Source organism: Microtus pennsylvanicus, chromosome 5 (assembly GCF_037038515.1).
Source record: "Microtus pennsylvanicus isolate mMicPen1 chromosome 5, mMicPen1.hap1, whole genome shotgun sequence".
NCBI lineage: Eukaryota > Metazoa > Chordata > Mammalia > Rodentia > Cricetidae > Microtus > Microtus pennsylvanicus.
In genome coordinates, this window is record NC_134583.1 from 86492390 (window position 1) to 86510726 (window position 18337).

At 49.4% G+C, this 18337-nt stretch overlaps 1 protein-coding gene across 1 annotated transcript in view; it reads left to right on the forward strand.

The window, feature by feature from the left end:
- Cpt1a (carnitine palmitoyltransferase 1A) overlaps positions 1-17694 on the forward strand; it is a 64925-nt gene extending 47231 nt beyond the window's left edge. Inside the window, exons 10-19 of the mRNA XM_075972941.1 lie at positions 323-518; positions 2471-2659; positions 3286-3391; positions 6555-6671; positions 9565-9729; positions 10326-10460; positions 11746-11898; positions 14257-14370; positions 14591-14683; positions 15794-17694. Of these exons, the coding sequence (XP_075829056.1) occupies positions 323-518; positions 2471-2659; positions 3286-3391; positions 6555-6671; positions 9565-9729; positions 10326-10460; positions 11746-11898; positions 14257-14370; positions 14591-14683; positions 15794-15880 (1355 nt within the window). The 3' untranslated portion in view covers positions 15881-17694. The remainder of the gene's footprint in view (positions 1-322; positions 519-2470; positions 2660-3285; positions 3392-6554; positions 6672-9564; positions 9730-10325; positions 10461-11745; positions 11899-14256; positions 14371-14590; positions 14684-15793) is intronic.
- Positions 17695-18337: the final 643 nt, after the last annotated feature.

The following is an 18337-nucleotide window of genomic DNA, read 5'->3' on the forward strand; positions in this document are numbered from 1 at the left end:
ATGCCCGTGACTTTGGGAAACATCGTTCAAACCACCGTGCCTGTCAGCCTTGTTTCATAGATGAGGAAACTGAGACAGAGGATTGGTTTGGTCAAAGATTGACTCAGTTTGGAATCAAGGACCACACACCTGTGATCCTAGCACTCAGGGGGTAGAGGCCGGAGGATCGGGAGTCCAGGGTCGTCGTTGGCTATCTGTATAGGGAGTTGGAGTCCAGCCTGGGCTACATGAGATCCTCTCTCAAAAAGCCAAACGCTCAGCTCTGAGACTCCCACCAAGGCCTTCTGACTTGCTGTCTCTCCCTTTGTGCCCTCCACCTCAGACACCATCCAGCACATCAAGGACAGCCGGCACATTGTCGTATACCACAGGGGCCGCTACTTCAAAGTCTGGCTCTACCATGATGGGAGGCTGCTGAGGCCCCGAGAGCTGGAGCAACAGATGCAGCACATCCTGGATGACCCCTCAGAGCCGCAGCCCGGGGAAGCCAAGCTGGCTGCCCTCACAGCTGCAGACAGGTGCGTGGCCTTGCAAACCCTTCATGGGTCTGGGTTCCACAGTGCTCCGAGGAGCTCTTCCTGAACAGGGTCCATCCCACGGATACCGGCAGTAGCACCAAAGCAGCCAGAACACTGTCACGGTGTCACATCTCACTCCTGGATGTGAGTCACACAGGCAGTGGGATTCAGCACGTGACAGCAGGTCTGTAGCGGTAGGGAATAACACAAGGGCGCTTGGTGTAGCCTTTTGCGTGGGGCTATGGACATACTTGTTAATGGCCTCAGACTTGCTGTATGGCTGAAGCTGGTCTTAAAACTAGGGTCCTCCTGCCTCCACTTCCTACCTGCTTGGATAAAGTCCTGTACCACCAACATCCAGCTAACTTCCTTTATTTCTTGATTTCTCTTTCTGAGGCAAGTGCTCCACCACTAAGCGAGCCCCCAGCCAGGGACTTGCTTTGTAAAATGTTGTACGTGTGTGAGTAGTGTATGTGCGTGCAGGGGATCTTTAGCTATTGCTCTCCATCTTTTTTTTTGTTTGTTTTTTTTGAGACAAGGTTGCTCCCAGAACCTGGAGTTCACCGATTGGCTATTCTGACAAATCAATGCGCTCTAGGGATCCTCTTGGCTCCACCTCCTCAGTTCTAGGACGATGGCAAATGGTCACAGATCCTTAGGCTTCTGAGCTGGTTCCCCCTACCCCTCTTCAGTGAGTGTGTCTTCAAGGCCAGCTCCAAGAGATCCAAGGTGTGAGAAAGAGAAACTGCCCTGTGCCCTGCCTTGTGCAGAGTAAGGAGCAGAGGAACAAGAAAGTGGGGAGGGGATTTGACTCTCTGAAGCCAAAAGTAGCGGACATTTCACAAAAGACCGCCTTCCACAGAGCCCCAGAGCTGCTCTGAAGCTGCTGCAGCAGCCAAGGCCAGGGGCCAAACACTTTAATCAGGAGTTGCTCCGGGCACTCAGGAGAAACAGGACTGTGCTGCTTGGCCTTGGGGCCTGGGACTAAGAAACCTGTTTCATCTCTTGCCTTGAGGGCTAGGGTGCCCTGGGGACATGTGGCATTTGTGGGTGTTAACACATCAAAACTTGCCAGAGTGTGGGGTGGAGGCAGGCAATGGAGCTATAGCAGAAGACCTGGAGGCTAAGGACCAAGTGAGGGACCTAGGAACAATGAGAGGAAGCTCCTGCAGGGGTCTTTGAAGGGACATGGGCCTTACATCAATATCAACAGTGCGGTGGGCACAGGATGGTCATCTTGGTAGTATCATGTGATCTGGGTTCAGGGCCAGATGGTTTCACTTCTTCCCTGCTCCAAAGTAGTTGTGGCCTGTTCTCTGTGCCTCAGGTTTCCTCATCTGAAAGATGGGTTTATAGTGCTGAAGATATCAGTGGACTCGTCTTCAGAGAGGCTCAAGGCAGAGGCTGGTTCAAGGGTTAGGTCCTTCAGCATTTTTTGTGGCTTCTGCAGGACAGGGAAGGACAGCCCTCCCTGGCAGCCGCAGACACAGGCTGGATTACATTCTGAGCATTTATTGTTGATTTAATTAAAAACCCATGGCTAGTCAACTTCTTTGGTATCTGTGCATGTGTGTGTGAGTGCGTGCGTGTGTGTGAGTGCGTGTGTGTGTGCGCATGCGTGTGTATGCATGCATGCACATGCTCAAGTATGCACACTTTGGGTGTTGTTCTTCAAGCACTAGCCATCCAAATTGATTTTGGAGACAGAGTTTTTCACCAGCCTGGAGCTTGTCAGTTTGGGTGGCCTGGCTGGCCAGTGAACCCTGAGGAGTGTGACTTTGTCTCCCTAGGCCTGGGATTGTGAGCATGTACTGCCTCACCTGGCTCTTTTACATGGGCTCTGGGGATGAAATTTAGGTTCTCATGCCAACAAGCAAGCACGGCTGTCCACTGACTGAGCCATCTGCCCGCCCAGGGCAACTTTCTTTAGATCCATTTATTTCTTGCCACAGAGTGCCCTGGGCAAAGTGTCGGCAAACCTATTTTGCACGTGGGAAAAATAAGCAGTCCCTGGACGCGGTGGAAAAGGCGGCATTCTTCGTGACATTGGACGAATCGGAGCAGGGTTACAAGGAGGAGGACCCGGAGGCATCCATAGACAGCTACGCCAAGTCTCTACTGCACGGCAAATGTTTTGACAGGTACCCTCTCCCTTTTATCTTCAAGGTTGGTGGGGAATTGTGGGAGATGTCTCAGGTACGCTTTGGAGCAGCTTCCCCGTGTCTGAACCCACCACAAAAGTTGTCCTGTGAAGGCTCTGCTTGCTTCCCTCAGCACACTCGCCCATCCACAGACCAGGCCAGAAGGAGTTGAGATCCCTTCCTTTGCTCGCCCCACCACTCTTCTTAACTGTGCGTCACTGGGCTCTCACAGTGCAGAGCGGGGTCAGTCCCGGGAGCTGGCACTGGCCTTGGTTGTTGTTGTGCAGCTGCTGGGGTTCTTCTTCCTGGATCTCCTTTCCAGAGCTGTAAAGTGCGGAGGTGCCTCCCAGGCCTGGCTGGAAGGGGCACGTGCCAGTCCGTGTTATAGTAGTCAGTGCCACTCTGGTCCCAGGACACACATGTTGCATTTTATCTCTGGTACAAGAAGAGATGAATGACTGTGTCCTTTGTGTCCCTTTATTGTCACCTTCCTGGGGTGTAGAAACCTGGAGAACTCACTGTCAGGGGTGGGGAGAAGTCATTGGTCCATGCAGAAACACATATACAGCTTTTGGAGTTTGGTGTCTATGTAAGGCTGGAAGCCATGATCATGCTTTCTTCTGTAGGTGGTTTGACAAGTCCCTCACATTTGTTGTCTTCAAAAACAGCAAGATAGGCATGAACGCAGAGCATTCCTGGGCGGACGCGCCCATCGTGGGCCATCTGTGGGAGGTGAGCCACGCCCTTCTTACCTATTGCTGAATATGGAAGGTGCATTGGGGAGCCCAGCCCAGACCCACTTGAACTTGGCTGTATTTGTCTGATTTTCTCTGTATCAGTTACACTTCTTGTCTGTGACCAAATAACCTGAGAAAGTGGGGAAGAGGTTTCTTTCAGCTTAGGCTTTGACGGGACCGGCCCAGTGTGACAGTGGAATGTGTGGGGGCTGCTCGCACGCTTCCCAGGGCACCAGGAAGCAGGGCCCTGGCTGTAGAGCTCAAGGCCTGCTCCCAGTGATGTCCTCCTCCTAGAGTTTAGAGCATCCAAAGTAGTGCTGCCGGCTGGGGAGCAAGAGTTAAAACACACGAGCCCGTGGGCACTTCTTACATTCAAACCACAGCACTTAGTTCTTTACTGGTGTTGGTATCATGCAGGAAGTTACAGGCATTTGAGTCTTGGTTTCCTGGAACTTAATGTTCCTTGGGTATAGGCACATGTGATGTCTCTTCATGGAACCAAAACCACACAGTGACTCGGCTCACACAGCTTGGGTTTCTGAAATAACACACTTACTGGTAGACTTCCTGGCTTTCCCACTTACTCTAGTTTGAGGGCAAACAGAAAGACACATGTGTGAGTGTGAGATGCAGCACATGCTAGGCCGGTATTCCACACCAAGTCTATAGTCCCAGCCAGGTCTCACTAAATTAAACATGTTAGACTTGAACTCACTCAGTTGCCTATGCTCAGACCTGGAATCCTCCTGCCTCAACCTGTTAAGTATCAGAGATTTATAGGCATTACCACCAGGCCTGACTTAAAGTTTTGGCTTATAAAATGGCAGTGTACAAGTGGCCAGAGAGATGCTAGCAAGGTAAAGCACTTGCCATGAAGGCCTGGTGATCTGAGTTCAGTCTCTGAACAGGAAGGTAGAAGCTGAATGGGTCATGCATGCACTCACACACATTGGAATAATTAAATTAATAATTGAGTGAAAAATTTTAAGGAGATGTATCTTATTGAAAACTTTTGTTTCCTTATTTTTGGTTTTGAGACAGGGTTTCTCTGTAATACAGCCATTATTGTCTTGAAATTCACTTTGTAGACCAGGCTGCACTCAAACTCACAGTCTCTGCCTCTCACGTGCTGGGATTAAAAGCATGTACCACCACATCCCAGCTTTTTTTTTTTTAACTTTTTGATGATTTATTTATTTTTATTTTATGTGCATTGGTGTTTTGCCTAAATGTGTGTCTATGTGAGGGTGTCAGGTCCCCTGGAACTGGAGTTACAGATGGTTGTGAGCTGCATGTGGGTGCCTAGAACTGAACCCATGTCCTTTGGAAGAGCAGCCAGTGCTCTTAAACTGTTGAGCCTTCTCTCCAGCCCCAACTAGAAACGTTTGTTTATTAAAATTACTAAAATCCCTTTAGGGTTACTTGAAGGCCACCATGTCTCTCCCCTGCCCTCTCTCCCAACGCAGCTTTCAGAAACACAGAGGGGGTGTGGGGTACATAACTGGCCCCCTAGAGCCCAGGAGACTGAGGTACGAGGGTCAAGCTTGAGGCCAGCTTGAACTACAAAACAGGCAGAGAAAAAGAAAAGGAGATTGTCCTTGGGACCAGGGTGCAGATCTAACATTTCTGCATTGGCTCCTCAGTCAAGTGTCTGTGTTTCAGAAATCAGAAGCACTTTAAATGCTGGCACAACTCCCAACAAAGTTTAAATTTTTAGATTTCAGACTAGAGATGTTCTCTCCCTTTCTTCCTCTCTCAAGAGTCTCACCAATCCATGGCAATCCTCCTGCCTCAGCCTCCAGAGTGCTGCTGGGAGTACAGCTGTGCACTGCCACACCCAGCTAAGACTTTGCGTCTTAGTTTCTTCTTGCAGTGCTGTGCCCAGGATTTCTTTCCCGGGGTGCAAAATCAGCTGCAGAGTGCATGCTGTGTCTTTGCAAAATCAGCTGCAGAGTGCATGCTGTGTCTTCCTGCTCGTGCACGTGCCCTGCCCTCCTTCTGGAGGGGGAAGGTTTTGTCCCCACCAGGCCCTGATGCCAGCAGAAGTGTGGACTCTGTCAACCCAGAAGTACAGATGCCTCACCTACATTAGCCCCCCACCCATGTCCCTGGGAAGCCCTGCACAGCCCAACAGAGGCTGTGCCCATCAGAATATCCCAGGAAAACATGCACAGAGCTGTTGTTGGGTCACGGAGATCTCTGGGACCTAGGCAGCTTGCATAAGAGGACAAATGGTGGCATATGCCTGTAATTCCAGCACTGAAGAGGCTGAGACAGGAGGATTACTGAAAACTTGAAGGCAATCAGAGCCACATAGTAAAACAGACAAACAAAACCCCAAAAGCATGGGAAAAAAGAGATAAAGAAAGAGAAGTCGATAAGATAGCCACATAGTCTCTCTGATTTTTAAGGTTTAGTGTGTATATGTGCATATGAGTGCAGTATATGCAGCAGCCAAAAGGGGGCAGCAGATCCGTTGGAGCTGGAGTTACAGGTGGCTGTGAGCTGGAGACCAGACCCTAAACTTCTGTCAGAGTAGTGAGCACAGAGGGCACTCTGGGCTGAGTCATCTCCAACCCTCTGGCTAATACTTTAAGTCTGATCAAGATAAGGTTAAGGAAGGAAACTCTTAGGCCAAGGATACTAGTAGAATCAGCATTTAGTTTTCTGTCCACGTGATGGAGTGACTAAGGCTCTTAAATGGAGCCCAGGAGCCTGGGAGAGTGCTGGGGACCCGGCTCTCATCCTGAAGGCACAGGGCCACATTGCCACAGGGCTGGTTCTGAGATGTGAAGCAGCATCCAGGGAAATGCCTACGCTTCTCCTGTATTACAGAAGACACCCAAAGGCTGTGCAGGTGGACACTGGAGATGCTGAGGCAGTGACCTGCCGTGTGGTTTAGAGCCACAGTTTTACCCTCCCAGGGCCTGGACTCTAGCTGTCTGGGAGCTTCCTGGTCTCTGCTGTTTTGGGTTTTTAAGATTTATTTTGTGCGGGTTGAACTGAAATGGGCACCCACCACCCATCCAGCTGGTGGGCACTGGGGGAGGTGCTGCCCTTGCTCCCAAGACTGGTCCCAGGTGTGTTCTGTGCTGGGCATGGAGGAGACACTATACTCACTAGGGTTTTCTCTTCCTTTTCTGCTTCTTTCTCCTCAGTATGTCATGGCCACTGACATCTTCCAGTTGTGTTATGCAGAGGATGGACATTGTAGGGGAGACACCAACCCCAACATCCCCAAGCCCACCAGGCTACAGTGGGAGATCCCAGGAGAGGTACGTCCGCTGATACAGAGACCATCATTCACCTGGGTGGAAGTGCTCAGTCTTCCCATGGTGCTCTTGATGCGGTCCTGAGCTCTGTTGACAGAGAGAAAGCTGTTTGCCCAGAGTATGGGAAGGGCCTGGGCTGCTGAGGGAAATGGGGCTTCAGTTTCCGACTCTGTTTGGATTCCAGCTGTGAAGTCACTGAGCTTTTGTGACTTCCTTGAAGACAGAGATAAAAACATAAGTCACAGCTGGGCAGTGGTAATGCAGATCTTTAATCCCAGCACTCAGGAGGCAGAGGCAGGTGGATCTATGTGAGTTCGAGGCTAGCCTGGGCTACAAAATGAGTTCCAGGATAACCAGGGCTAAACAGAGAAACCCTGTCTTGAAACAGCAACAACAACAAAAACCCTAAGTCATATTGACTTGAAATCCTCTAAGTGGTTTGGGTTTTTTTTTGTTTTGTTTTTGAGACAGAGTCTCATGTAGCCCAGGCTAGATTGGAGCTTGCTGTGTCCCTGGGGACAGCCTTGAACTTCTGATGCATCTACTTTTAACCACCCGCGTGCTGGGCTGGCAGGTGTTGACTACACCCTGGGTTTTCTGGCTGTAGGGATGGCACCCTGGACTTTGTACAAGCTAGGCAAGCTCTCTACCTACTGAGCTACGCCCCCCAGATGTTTATAATTTTTAAAACTTAAAACATTATTGGCTCCCCATATGTATTTTGGGGCTGTGTAAAGGTGGCCTACTTCTGTCATCCCAGCCCCTGTGCTGAGGCAGGAAAACTGCTATGACCTTGTCTCAGAAAACAACATAAGATTCTGAGATGTGGTTTATGCCTGTGAAATTTTGTAAGTGTAAGTAATATTATTTTTTAAAGGACAATAAAGGATTTTTTTATAGGAGCCCTGGGAAGAAGGGATGTTAGGGTGGGAATTTCTGGGTCCTGAGAAGTACTTTTTCATGTAGTAAAGTTCTAGATCCAGCGTTCTGAGGTCCCAGGGCAATATGGAATCCATGGAAAAACATGACCTCTGCAGAGAGCCTGGCCTAAGGCTGGAACTGACTAGGCCATGGATTGCTCACTGGGTCTCTTCAACACACCGTATGTTAGAGGTATTGGATTCTTGGCAGAATTGAGAAGACGACGCGGGTATTTCCCAGGTGCCACACAGTTTGGCTACTCAGCATCCCTACCAGGGTGGTCTGTCTCTGAAGCTTCCTGGTAAATCACCATGTTCCTGTTTACACAGGGTCACCTGCATGGCATAGGTTGTGTAGGTTTAGACAGTCATGCAGTGTCATGTGTCCCCTGTCACAGCATCAGACAGCTGTCACTGCTCTAAATAGTTCGTGGCCTCCACCTGCTAACCCCCTCCTGACCTCTGGCAAACACTGATCCCTTTATTGTCCTTTAAAAAATAGTATTATTTCACACATGGAAACAATGTATTCTGATTATATCTATTCCTCCCTCCAACTCCCCCCTGCGTCCTCCCTGACACATCTCCCTCTCAATTTCATGATGTCTTTATAAGTTTTACTTTTAATTATGCGTGTGCATATGTATGTGTGTAGAGCCACAAGTAGTTGTGAGTCACCTGATAAGGATGCTGGGAACGGAACTCAAGTCCTCTGCAGAAGCAGTACACACTGCTGAGCCACTCTCCAGATTCTCTACAAAATAATAACTACAATCCACTGAGTCCACTGATGCTCCCAGTGTGCTCATGGGTATGGGCTGGTCACCGAAGCAGGGAACCTCTCATTGGTCTCACTCCTAAGGAAAAATGACATCACCATCCCCAGCAGCCATGGGTGCCAATAAAGCCTCAACTCAGGCTGGGGCTGCCTGAGCCTCTCCCTGCTCCTTGCTGCAGCGTTAACTGGCTGGATCTTGTGCAGGCAGCCACAGCTGCTGTGAGCTCGTGAGTATACCAGTCCTGTTGCAGCCAGAAGACATGTTTTCATGTCCCCCTTTCCCAGAATATCTTCCTCAAAATGGCTTGCTTTGTGCAGCAGGCCTACAATTGTTGAAGCTCCCTTGAGTCTCAGGTGGGAAGCCTTTCCCTGTGGAGACCCCAATGGCAAACCAAAGTATAGTCCCACCAAAGTCTGAGTTTGTTGGGCTTGCTCATGGAGCCTGGGTGAGTGTTGCTTCCAGGAGCCTATGACCCCAAGAGCAGCTGTGCCAGAAGACGGTCTGACTCAGCTTGCATGATGGCTACCCCATCGCCCCTCACATGGAGTTCTGCTTTCTGGTACCCTTCCATTACCCACATAGCCTAGCATCTTCCAGGGTGACAAGGCTTGTGGTTGGGGCAGAATCACATACAAATGACTACAAGAAATGTGAGGGCAATCTGACTATGACATTTGTCACCTAAGTGACCTCCAGTGTTAATTCATCTGATCTGGCTGGCTAGGCATGTGTCCCCTTCCTTCATTGCTACTCCTGTTAGCCCCTCCTGAAGCTGCCCATCTCGTCAAAGAAAACTTTCCCCTTAAAGAGCAGGGCTGTCATCCTATCAAGGGCACAGAGTAGCTGCCCTCTCCTGCCAGACCCTCCAAACAAGTACCTGGGCATGGGAGAGGGGTTGCCTTGGAAGTTTCTTCCACATAATGCTAGTCACTCTGATGATGTTGCCTGTCATGTGTGAAGGACTGTTCTGCACTCTACAGCAGTCTCATGCGCCGCAGGGGCTGTGGTTTCTGACTGGGTTTCCCCACTGCTCCTGGGGTGAGGTAGAGATGCTGTGCTTTGACTCACAGGGCTTCCAGGCCGCCTTTCCAGAAACATCCCAGAGAATGTGCAATGCACATTTGCAAACTCGGTTCTGTCTTGCCCCGCCCTGTTCTGTTGTGCTTCCCCACTGAGTGGAGCCTCCTCTCCTTGCAGTGTCAGGAGGTAATAGAGACTTCCCTGAGCAGCGCCAGCCTTTTGGCAAATGACGTGGACCTGCATTCCTTCCCATTTGACACCTTTGGCAAAGGGTTGATCAAGAAGTGCCGGACGAGCCCCGATGCCTTCATCCAGCTGGCACTGCAGCTGGCACACTACAGGGTAAGAGAGGATCTGAGCTCATCTTGGGCACTCGGGGTTCTCTCTCTCTCACACACACACACACATCTGGGCGGTTTCCCTAGTGGGCAGAGGAGGTAGAAAGCCCAGAATGAAGAGCACCTGACACCAAACACCAGCACCTCCCACCCAGGTCTCTGAGGTACTGAGGCATGGAATGTCACACTGCTGATCACCCTTGGTTTATAGTGACATCCCGCTCTGCATTAGCTTCTGTCATAGACAAGACAGAGTTTGAGACGTCCACACATGAACAGTAAAGCCTTAGAGTAGGCTCAGCCGCTTAGAGGACTTGGGTTCAATAGAAGCACTCACACGTCAGCTCACAGTCATCTGTAACTCCAGTCCTCAGGGATCTAGTGTCCTCTTCTGGCCTCTGGACACCAGGCACATACGTGTTGCTCAGATGTACATGCAGGCAACACACCCAAACACATAACGATTAAATTTTGAATAAAGGGTCGGGGGTGGGGGCAGATTCCCTCCTCCTCCCGGCCCCACTCCTGGCCACTTGTCCCTGTAGGCGAAGATGGTCACTGCAGCCTGTCAGCCCTGAACTGTGTTCCCTTCCTTCCTAGGACATGGGCAAGTTCTGCCTCACGTACGAGGCCTCCATGACTCGGCTCTTCCGAGAGGGTAGGACAGAGACTGTGCGCTCCTGCACCACAGAGTCCTGCAACTTCGTCATGGCTATGATGGACCCCACGAAAACGGTAAGGTCATGACGGCTGAACACAGCATGGTGCGTGCTTTCTCGGAAGACCCTAGAAGCTGACCATGAGGCTCTCTAGCCCTTCTGTATGCGCCCTTCCATCCGTCTCCCTTCTCCCTCTACCCTCCTTCCCCTGTCTCTCCCCAGCGCCTCATGCAAAGAAACAGAAAGTATTTAAGAAGCTCAGTGGGGACATGTACAAAGAGAGTATTGTCCACTGAGCTTTTGGGAATAAGATTATTTGTCCTGAGAACCTTCACATGAGGATGGGCACAGCACAGGAACAGGAAACAGACATCCATCACTGGTGTCAGTGGACTTTGACTCTGGGATCTTCCGAGCCTGTTGCTCGCTCTGCCAGGCAAAGCTGGGACTTCCTTGCTCTGCCTCTTAGGAGCCCTGTAGTAGCCTTATGAGAATGAAGAAATAGACGCTGGACTGAGATGAATTCAGTCTACTGCTGGCCCCAGCTAGCACACGGCCACATTCACATCTATGCCCAGTTCCCCAAGCTCCTGCATAGGTGCTTGCCACCAGCAGACAATAGGCTACAAGAGAGCTCCAACTAGGACTCTCTTTCCTCTAGAAAAAAAAAAAAGGCAGAGGATGCTATTTGTCACTAGAACTTCAATATGACCCAGAGGCCGGGTCTTTCATAGGAGGGTCAGTGCCTTGACATACCTCCGTGTAAAGGGCACATGTTGCTCAGATGATGTTGTAATGTCCAGAAGAACCTTAAAGCAGTGTATGTGTATGTGATTGTGGCGTGTGTGTGGTGTGCATATGTGAGTGTAAACGGAGGCCAGAAGTCAGTGTTAGTGTCTCCTCCTCATTCTCAGCCTCTTATTTTGAGATGAGGTCTCTCACTGAGTCTGGAGAGACTGCTATTCTGGCTAGACTGGCTGGTCAGCAAGCCCTGAGGAACGAGCTTCGGTTCTTGTGCTTTTGTGCAGCAAGCACACGACTTCAGTTCCCTGAAGCATCCTATTCGGGTCACATTGTAGCCCTCACAGTACCATTTTAGCAGAATTGCCAAGGAGGGTGACAAAATAAACTGAGGGACAGCTGGGCTTTGGCTACCTCACGGGGGTGTGTACACAGCAGACACCCACACAGGGTGCCCCGGCAGCATCTGGGAAGGGATAGTGGGCTGGTGGAGCTCTGTCACGACATCCTGGTCACGGAACCCTGGCACATCCCACAACCTTTTACAGACCACTGAAGAGAAAGTGGCCTGGCGCACAACAGAACCATGCAAAGCATATCCTTGTCCTATTGACCCTTAGGCGGAGCAGAGGCTCAAGCTGTTCAAGATAGCTTGCGAGAAGCACCAGCACCTGTACCGCCTCGCCATGACCGGTTCCGGCATCGACCGTCACCTCTTCTGCCTCTATGTGGTGTCCAAGTATCTGGCAGTTGACTCTCCTTTCTTGAAGGAGGTAAGCGCCTGCCCCGGGCTGCACACTCGGCCTGCTTGCCGGAAACATCTGAGTATTGCTCCAGCCTTGCGCATCAGCATGGGTGAAAGGGCAATAGGCCTGTGGAGATGCAAGCTGCAACTTTGGTACCATGTTTCTTCAGCAGCTTGGAAAGGCTGATGCGGGCCCTCCTCGCAGCAGCAACAGGAGCTGAGTGCTGGTGAAATATGGGAAATAATCAGGAAGAGATGAGCACTGAATGTCTGTCAACTTTGTTCCCTGTGCACTCATGTGAGCAAGGGTGCATGCGGAAGCCAGATTGGCTATCTCTAGCATCACCCTCCACCTTACTCCCTTGAGAACTGAACCTCCAGGGTCAGCTCGCCAATTTTTTGGCAAGACTGGCAGCCAGCAGTACCATATAGCACCGTTTCTGCCCACACCCAGGACTGGGGTTGCTGGTATCCATACTGCTCCATTTGTTGTTGTTGTTGTTTTCTCCATGATGCTAGGGATCTGAACTCGGGTCTTCATGCTTGCACAGGAAACATTCTTACCCACTGAGCCATTTCCCCAGCCCCTCAGTTTTGTTCTTATTGTTTTGTGTGTATGACTATTCTGCCCATATGTATATCTGTGTACTGTGCTTAGTGGAGGGCATTGGGTCCCCTGGAACTGAAATTACACATGGTTGTTAGTTGTACAGATGTGGGTGCTAAGGACAGAGGTCCTCTGGGAAAGCAGCCAGGGCTCTTAACCAATGAGCCATCTCTCCAGCCATCTTTTTTTGGGTTGAGGCAGGATCTCACTATATAGCCCTGGCTACCTTGGAACTCAGTATAAAGACCAGGCAACCCTTGAGCTCACAGAGATGCACCTGCCTCTGCCTCCCAGGTGCTGGGATTAAAGTTGTGTATTACCACACCTGGCTTCATCTTTGTTCTTAATATTTGTGAGTTTAAAATTTTTTTATTCTTTTTTTTATAATTTATTTATTTTTATTTTATCGGCATTGGTGTTTTGCCTGCATGTATGTCTATCTGAGGGTGTCAGATCTTGGAGTTACAGACAGCTGTTAACTGCCATGTGGGTGGTAGAAATTGAACCCGGGTCCTCTGGAAGAGCAGTCAGCACTCTTAACCACAGAGCCATCTCTCCAGCCCCCAGTTTAAAATTTTTTTAAAGTTTGAGATAGGCTCACCATATTGGCCAATATGTTCGCAAATTCCTGTGTTTAGATGATTCTCCTGCCTCAGCATCCTAAGGTAGCCAGGACTAAAGTCATGTGCTGCTACACCCAAATTTTTAAAACTTAGCATTTTTGTTGTTGTTGTTGGAATTGTTTTTGGGAGGTTGTTGATTTTTTATTTTGAGACAGCATCTCTATGGCCTCAAACACATATGTAGCCAAGGCAGCCTGGACTGCAGACCTCTTTGCCTCCACCTCCTAAGAGCTAGAATTATTGGTGTTCAGTCTGGTTTTCCTGTTCTGTTGAGACAGGATCTCACTTTGTAGCCTAGGCTAGCCTTAAATAGCAATCTTCCTGCCTCAGCCTCCTGAATGTTGGGATTACAGGTATGTATCACCATACTGACTTGGAAAGTCTGTAAGTGGGCTCACAGAAGCTGTCCCAGATCCCACTGACGGTCCTCCACCTCCCGAATGAGAGGTGGTTTGGTCAACGGGAGTGGCTTCCTGCTCACACTCTTTAATCTTTGAGCAGCCTTCAGGGTCTTTCCTTGTCTCCCTGTTAGGGGTCCTCAGGCAACAAAAAGGAGGGGTGTTCTATACTGCTTTCTGCTGCTGTCTTTAAGTGTCACTCTGAGCACTTGCCACTTGGGGAGGAATGAGTTTATCTGGCTACATTTTTAGGTCACAGCCCATCATGAGGGAAGTCAGGGCTGGAACTTAGCAGAAAGCATGGAGGAACGCTCCTTGCTGGCTTGGGCACAGACTCACATCTAGTTAGCCTTCTCTAAAAATAAAATGTTACATTTATGAGTGTTTTGCCTGTGTATACATATGTCTGTGCATCACTTGTGTTATAGACAGTTGTGAATAACCATGTGGGTGCTAGCAGTCAAATGTGTGTCCTCTGCAAGATCCATGTCTCCTGCCCTCTCCAACTAGATTCTTTGTACAGCTCAAGATACCCTGTCCAGGGAACAGAGCCACCTCCAGTGAGCTGGACCTTCCTGCATTAGTTAAGACAGTCTTCCACAGACATGTCCACAAATCAGCTTGACACAGTTACTTAGTTGAGAATGCTTTATGTCCGTCCCCCCAGGTGATTCTTGGCTATGTCAAGTTGACAGTCACTGCTCACTAGGAGAAGGGGGTGGGAAAGTGTCATTCGGACATTTCTTGCTTTGTCGCAGGTTTTGTCTGAGCCATGGAGGTTATCCACAAGTCAGACTCCTCAGCAGCAGGTGGAGCTGTTTGACTTTGAGAAAAATCCTGAGTATGTGTCCTGTGGAGGTGGCTTCGGGCCGGTAAGTATAGCCAAGCGCACTCACTAACTTCAAACCCATCCCATTTCCTCAGATCCACTTACTACATAGTCTAGGCTGGCCTTGACCCCACTACGTCAGCCTCTCCAGCGCTGGGATCCAGCAGTCAGCCCCTCCTGCTGCCCAGTTTATATTGAGAACATGAAGTCCCCATGCACGTGATGTCATTTCCTAGTGATGACACTGACCTCTGTCTCTGCAGGTTGCTGATGATGGCTATGGTGTTTCATACATTATCGTGGGAGAGAATTTCATCCACTTCCACATTTCTTCCAAGTTCTCTAGCCCTGAGACAGTGAGTATATTAGGAACTCCTTTTCCAGAAATGGGTTAATTTTCGTTTTGGAAGGAGCACATCTTTACAGAAACATTCAGTTGAGGTGTCAACATTTATTAGCTTATTTTCATATAGATAAATTTCACTCATTTGGAAAGCTTAAGTTTATTTCATTTACCTACTTTCACTGGTTAGCAGTGGTCTTAAGTCTTCGTGTATGTGTATGTATGTGTTTCTGTCATTCTCTCTATTTTAAACTCTGTGAACAAGTTCTGGGCTCACATGAACTTGACGCTGTCTGAGGGAGCCCCTGGAAACCTGTTTGATGTCTCTGCAGCATCAGCCATTATGCAGTCAATGCTACAAAAGCTTCCAGGCTGCCAAGCCCCACCAGACACAGAGTTCTTGAGAATATGGTTCAGGAAGCCAGGCATGAGGTGCACACCTATAATCCTAGGAATCCTGTACTCTTAGGAAGCTGAGGCATGAGGGTTGAGAGTCAAAGATAGCCTGGGATATAGAACAGTGACAGGGAGGCCTCAGATCTTATCCATCTGCCCACATAGCAAGTCACCTATGGGCTGTCCCCCTCTGAATGCTCAGGCTGCTTTCCTCACCCTTTCTGTCATTCCCTCAGAGCTCAGAGAGTGGGATGACAGGAGGCTGGACTAACCCAGGGACGGATGATAATGGGAGACTCTCTGCATTCCTTTTTAGTGTCTCCCCCCCCCCCCCGTGTGTGTGTGTGTGTGTGTGTGTGTGTGTGTGTGCGTGCGTGTGTGTGCATGCACGCGCATGGGTACAGAGAGCACTGGGTATCTATCCTTATCTTTATTCCCTGGAGACGGTCTCTCTATGAACTTGGAGCTACTGTTTGGGCCCAGGTTGTTTGATCAGCAGGTTTCCACAAATCTTGCTGCCTCTGCCCTCATCCCTGGCTGGTTAAGGCCATGCATTGCTTTTACATGGGTGCTGGGGACCCAAACTCAGGTCCTCAGGTTTGCACAAGCATTTTGTCCACTGAGCCATCCCCCAGCTTCTTTCATTTGACCTTTAAAGACTTGATGCAGTCCATGCTCCTGCCTCAGCCTCAGCTGCTGACGTGGTGTTCTGCTCTGTTTCCTTCAGGACTCACACCGCTTCGGGAAACACTTGAAAGACGCCATGGTGGACATTATCACCTTGTTTGGCCTCACCACCAATTCCAAAAAGTAACCTCCTGAGCCACATGGAAGGAAGACAGACTCTTGTGATACAAACCAAATGAAGAATAGGTGTTGCTCCTGATTGTAGGACAGGCAGAAAATTGCTCTCCTAAGACTCAGTTTTCCTTCCAGAAGGTTTACCGCCTGTCTCCCTAGAACAACAGTGGGCCCCACTGTGAAGTGTGACCCTACTACATCCAGAGATGCCCAGGCTCCTGGAATACTGGGCACAGTCCCCTCAAGTCTTTTGAATCAGCTCCTGCTGGATGAAGAGATTAAAATGCTGGTGAATTCCTGGATTATTAGGGTTGTAGCTTTCACATGTGTTAGAGGTGACAAGACTTCCTTGGGGGTAACTTATAAATATCTGGGTCTGGAGGGTGCCTGACTCCACCCAGGCAGTGCAAAGGTCACCTTGTCTTCGGAGCCAGTGGACGTAACAGCTAACACACACGTAATGCACTAATGGAATGCTTGGGCCTGGGCCGTCATCCCTTTGGGAGTCCACATTTCCAGGAAGGAGGACACCACCTCGTCAATGTCACCATCCTCACACGTCTTCAAAACCCAGTGCCTTAAAGTCGCAAGCCCCTTGGTAAGCGGGGCATTGGAGACTTATTTGTCAAGTCTTTGGGTGGACATGTGAGGATGTGGCTTCCCCTCACGGTTTCCTACATAGGTACGCCCGCCCCTAAGTAAGCACTTCCCCTACCCCGGAAGACCAGGTCCCTCCCTGGTGAGGCAGCAGAATAGGCAGGCGTCAGCAGCGGGGAGCAAGGGTTCGGGAACCAAACTCTATAGTTGGAGACCAGCTGGAGAATGTGGCTTGGCATATTTGGCAGCTGGTGGCAAGGAGAGTAGGACCCTGGTCACTGACACAGGCAGCCAGAAGACACACACCCTAGACATCAATGGGATCACCTTCTAATCCCACCCAGTCAGAGAGGAGACTTGCTCTCAGTTCCATAGGAGATGAGATCGTTTTGGCAACAGACTCAGGGGTCTCGAGCGATGGGTGCTTTGTACCCAAATGCCATCCCTCAGTGGGAGTGCCTTTCTGAAAGCACCTGATGGCCTGCAAGGCAATTCCATACCAAGTCTGTTTGGACTTTCGTAAACTGAAGCATAACGGATCCCCCCACATCCATACCCTGTCCTGACAAGCTTAGCTACCGGTGTTTTAAATCATGTATTTATTTTTCTGACCACTTCCAATGTGCCCTCTGGCCTGGATAAATTCCTGCCTCTGTGCTAGCAGTAACACGAAAGTCAGGGTGACCAGCCGTGCCAAGAGGTGCAGGCAAACCGCTTATACATGTCTTACGAATATGTGTGTATAGATTTTGTAATCAAAAAAAATTACACCTAAGAGGGCCAAAGATTTTTTCCTCTTAAAAATGGAACAAAAGGCAGCATAAATACAAAATCAGAAGCAAGCAGTAGGTCAGAGCCTCCTAAGCTCTGCTGTTCTGACCACTGACCAACCTTTGTTATCCCAGGAGCCCTGCTGGTGCCCAGGTGTGACATTCCTCTCTCAGGTTTCCAGTCCTTGCTGCTCCTGAGCAGTTACCAATGCAATTTTCTGTTCCTTACAGGGTGGAAGGGTGGGCTTTCACTGCGTGCTGAAAGGAGGCAAGACTATGATGTATTTAATTTAATGCGGAACAAAACATAGTCTTACCTACCGCAGCCAAGGTTTGAATTCGGTATCCTAATCTGTCCATTGCCTGTAAATACCATATGCTGTCTGGATATAAATCTTAGAAATGCATGTGTGAATGGAAGTAGCTGACCATTAATAAAACATTAACCCTGTCTACTCCAGCATTTGTCCCTGTCTCCGGTGTCATACTAATCAGTGAGGGTTATATGACAAGTAGTGGCCTCTGAGCAGGCAGTGCGGGGGACACCACTGTGCATATACAGACAGATGGGGGAGGGAGGGAGGGAGAAAGAGATAATAGGTAGATAGATATTGATAGATGATAGATAGATAGGCTGGAAGGTGACTTAGAGGCTAAGAGCACTTGCTGTTCTTGCAGGAGACCCAAACTCAGGTTGCAGCATGTATATGGTGGCTTACAACTACCTGTAACTCCAGTTCCAGGGGATTAGACAGCCTTTTCTGGCCTCCTCAGTCACTACACTCACGTGTATATGCGTGCGCCCACACACACTCCCACCCTCTCTAATAATAATCTTGGGAGAGAGATGAGATATCAAGCTAGGAGGCCCTCTTAGCACTGCTTACTGCTTCAAATTCCCTATATGCCAGTCAAGCTTTTAACCCCAACTCTTGGGAGGCAGAGACAGACAGATCTCTGAGTGCCTGGCCAGCCCTGGGCTACCTAGTGAGAACCTAATTAAAATAAAAAACTGGTGGAAATAATGTAAATACTCAAATACAAAATTCTCAAAAGAAAAATATAAAAAAAAGAAACACCACTTTTGGGGGCCTCGGTTTCTC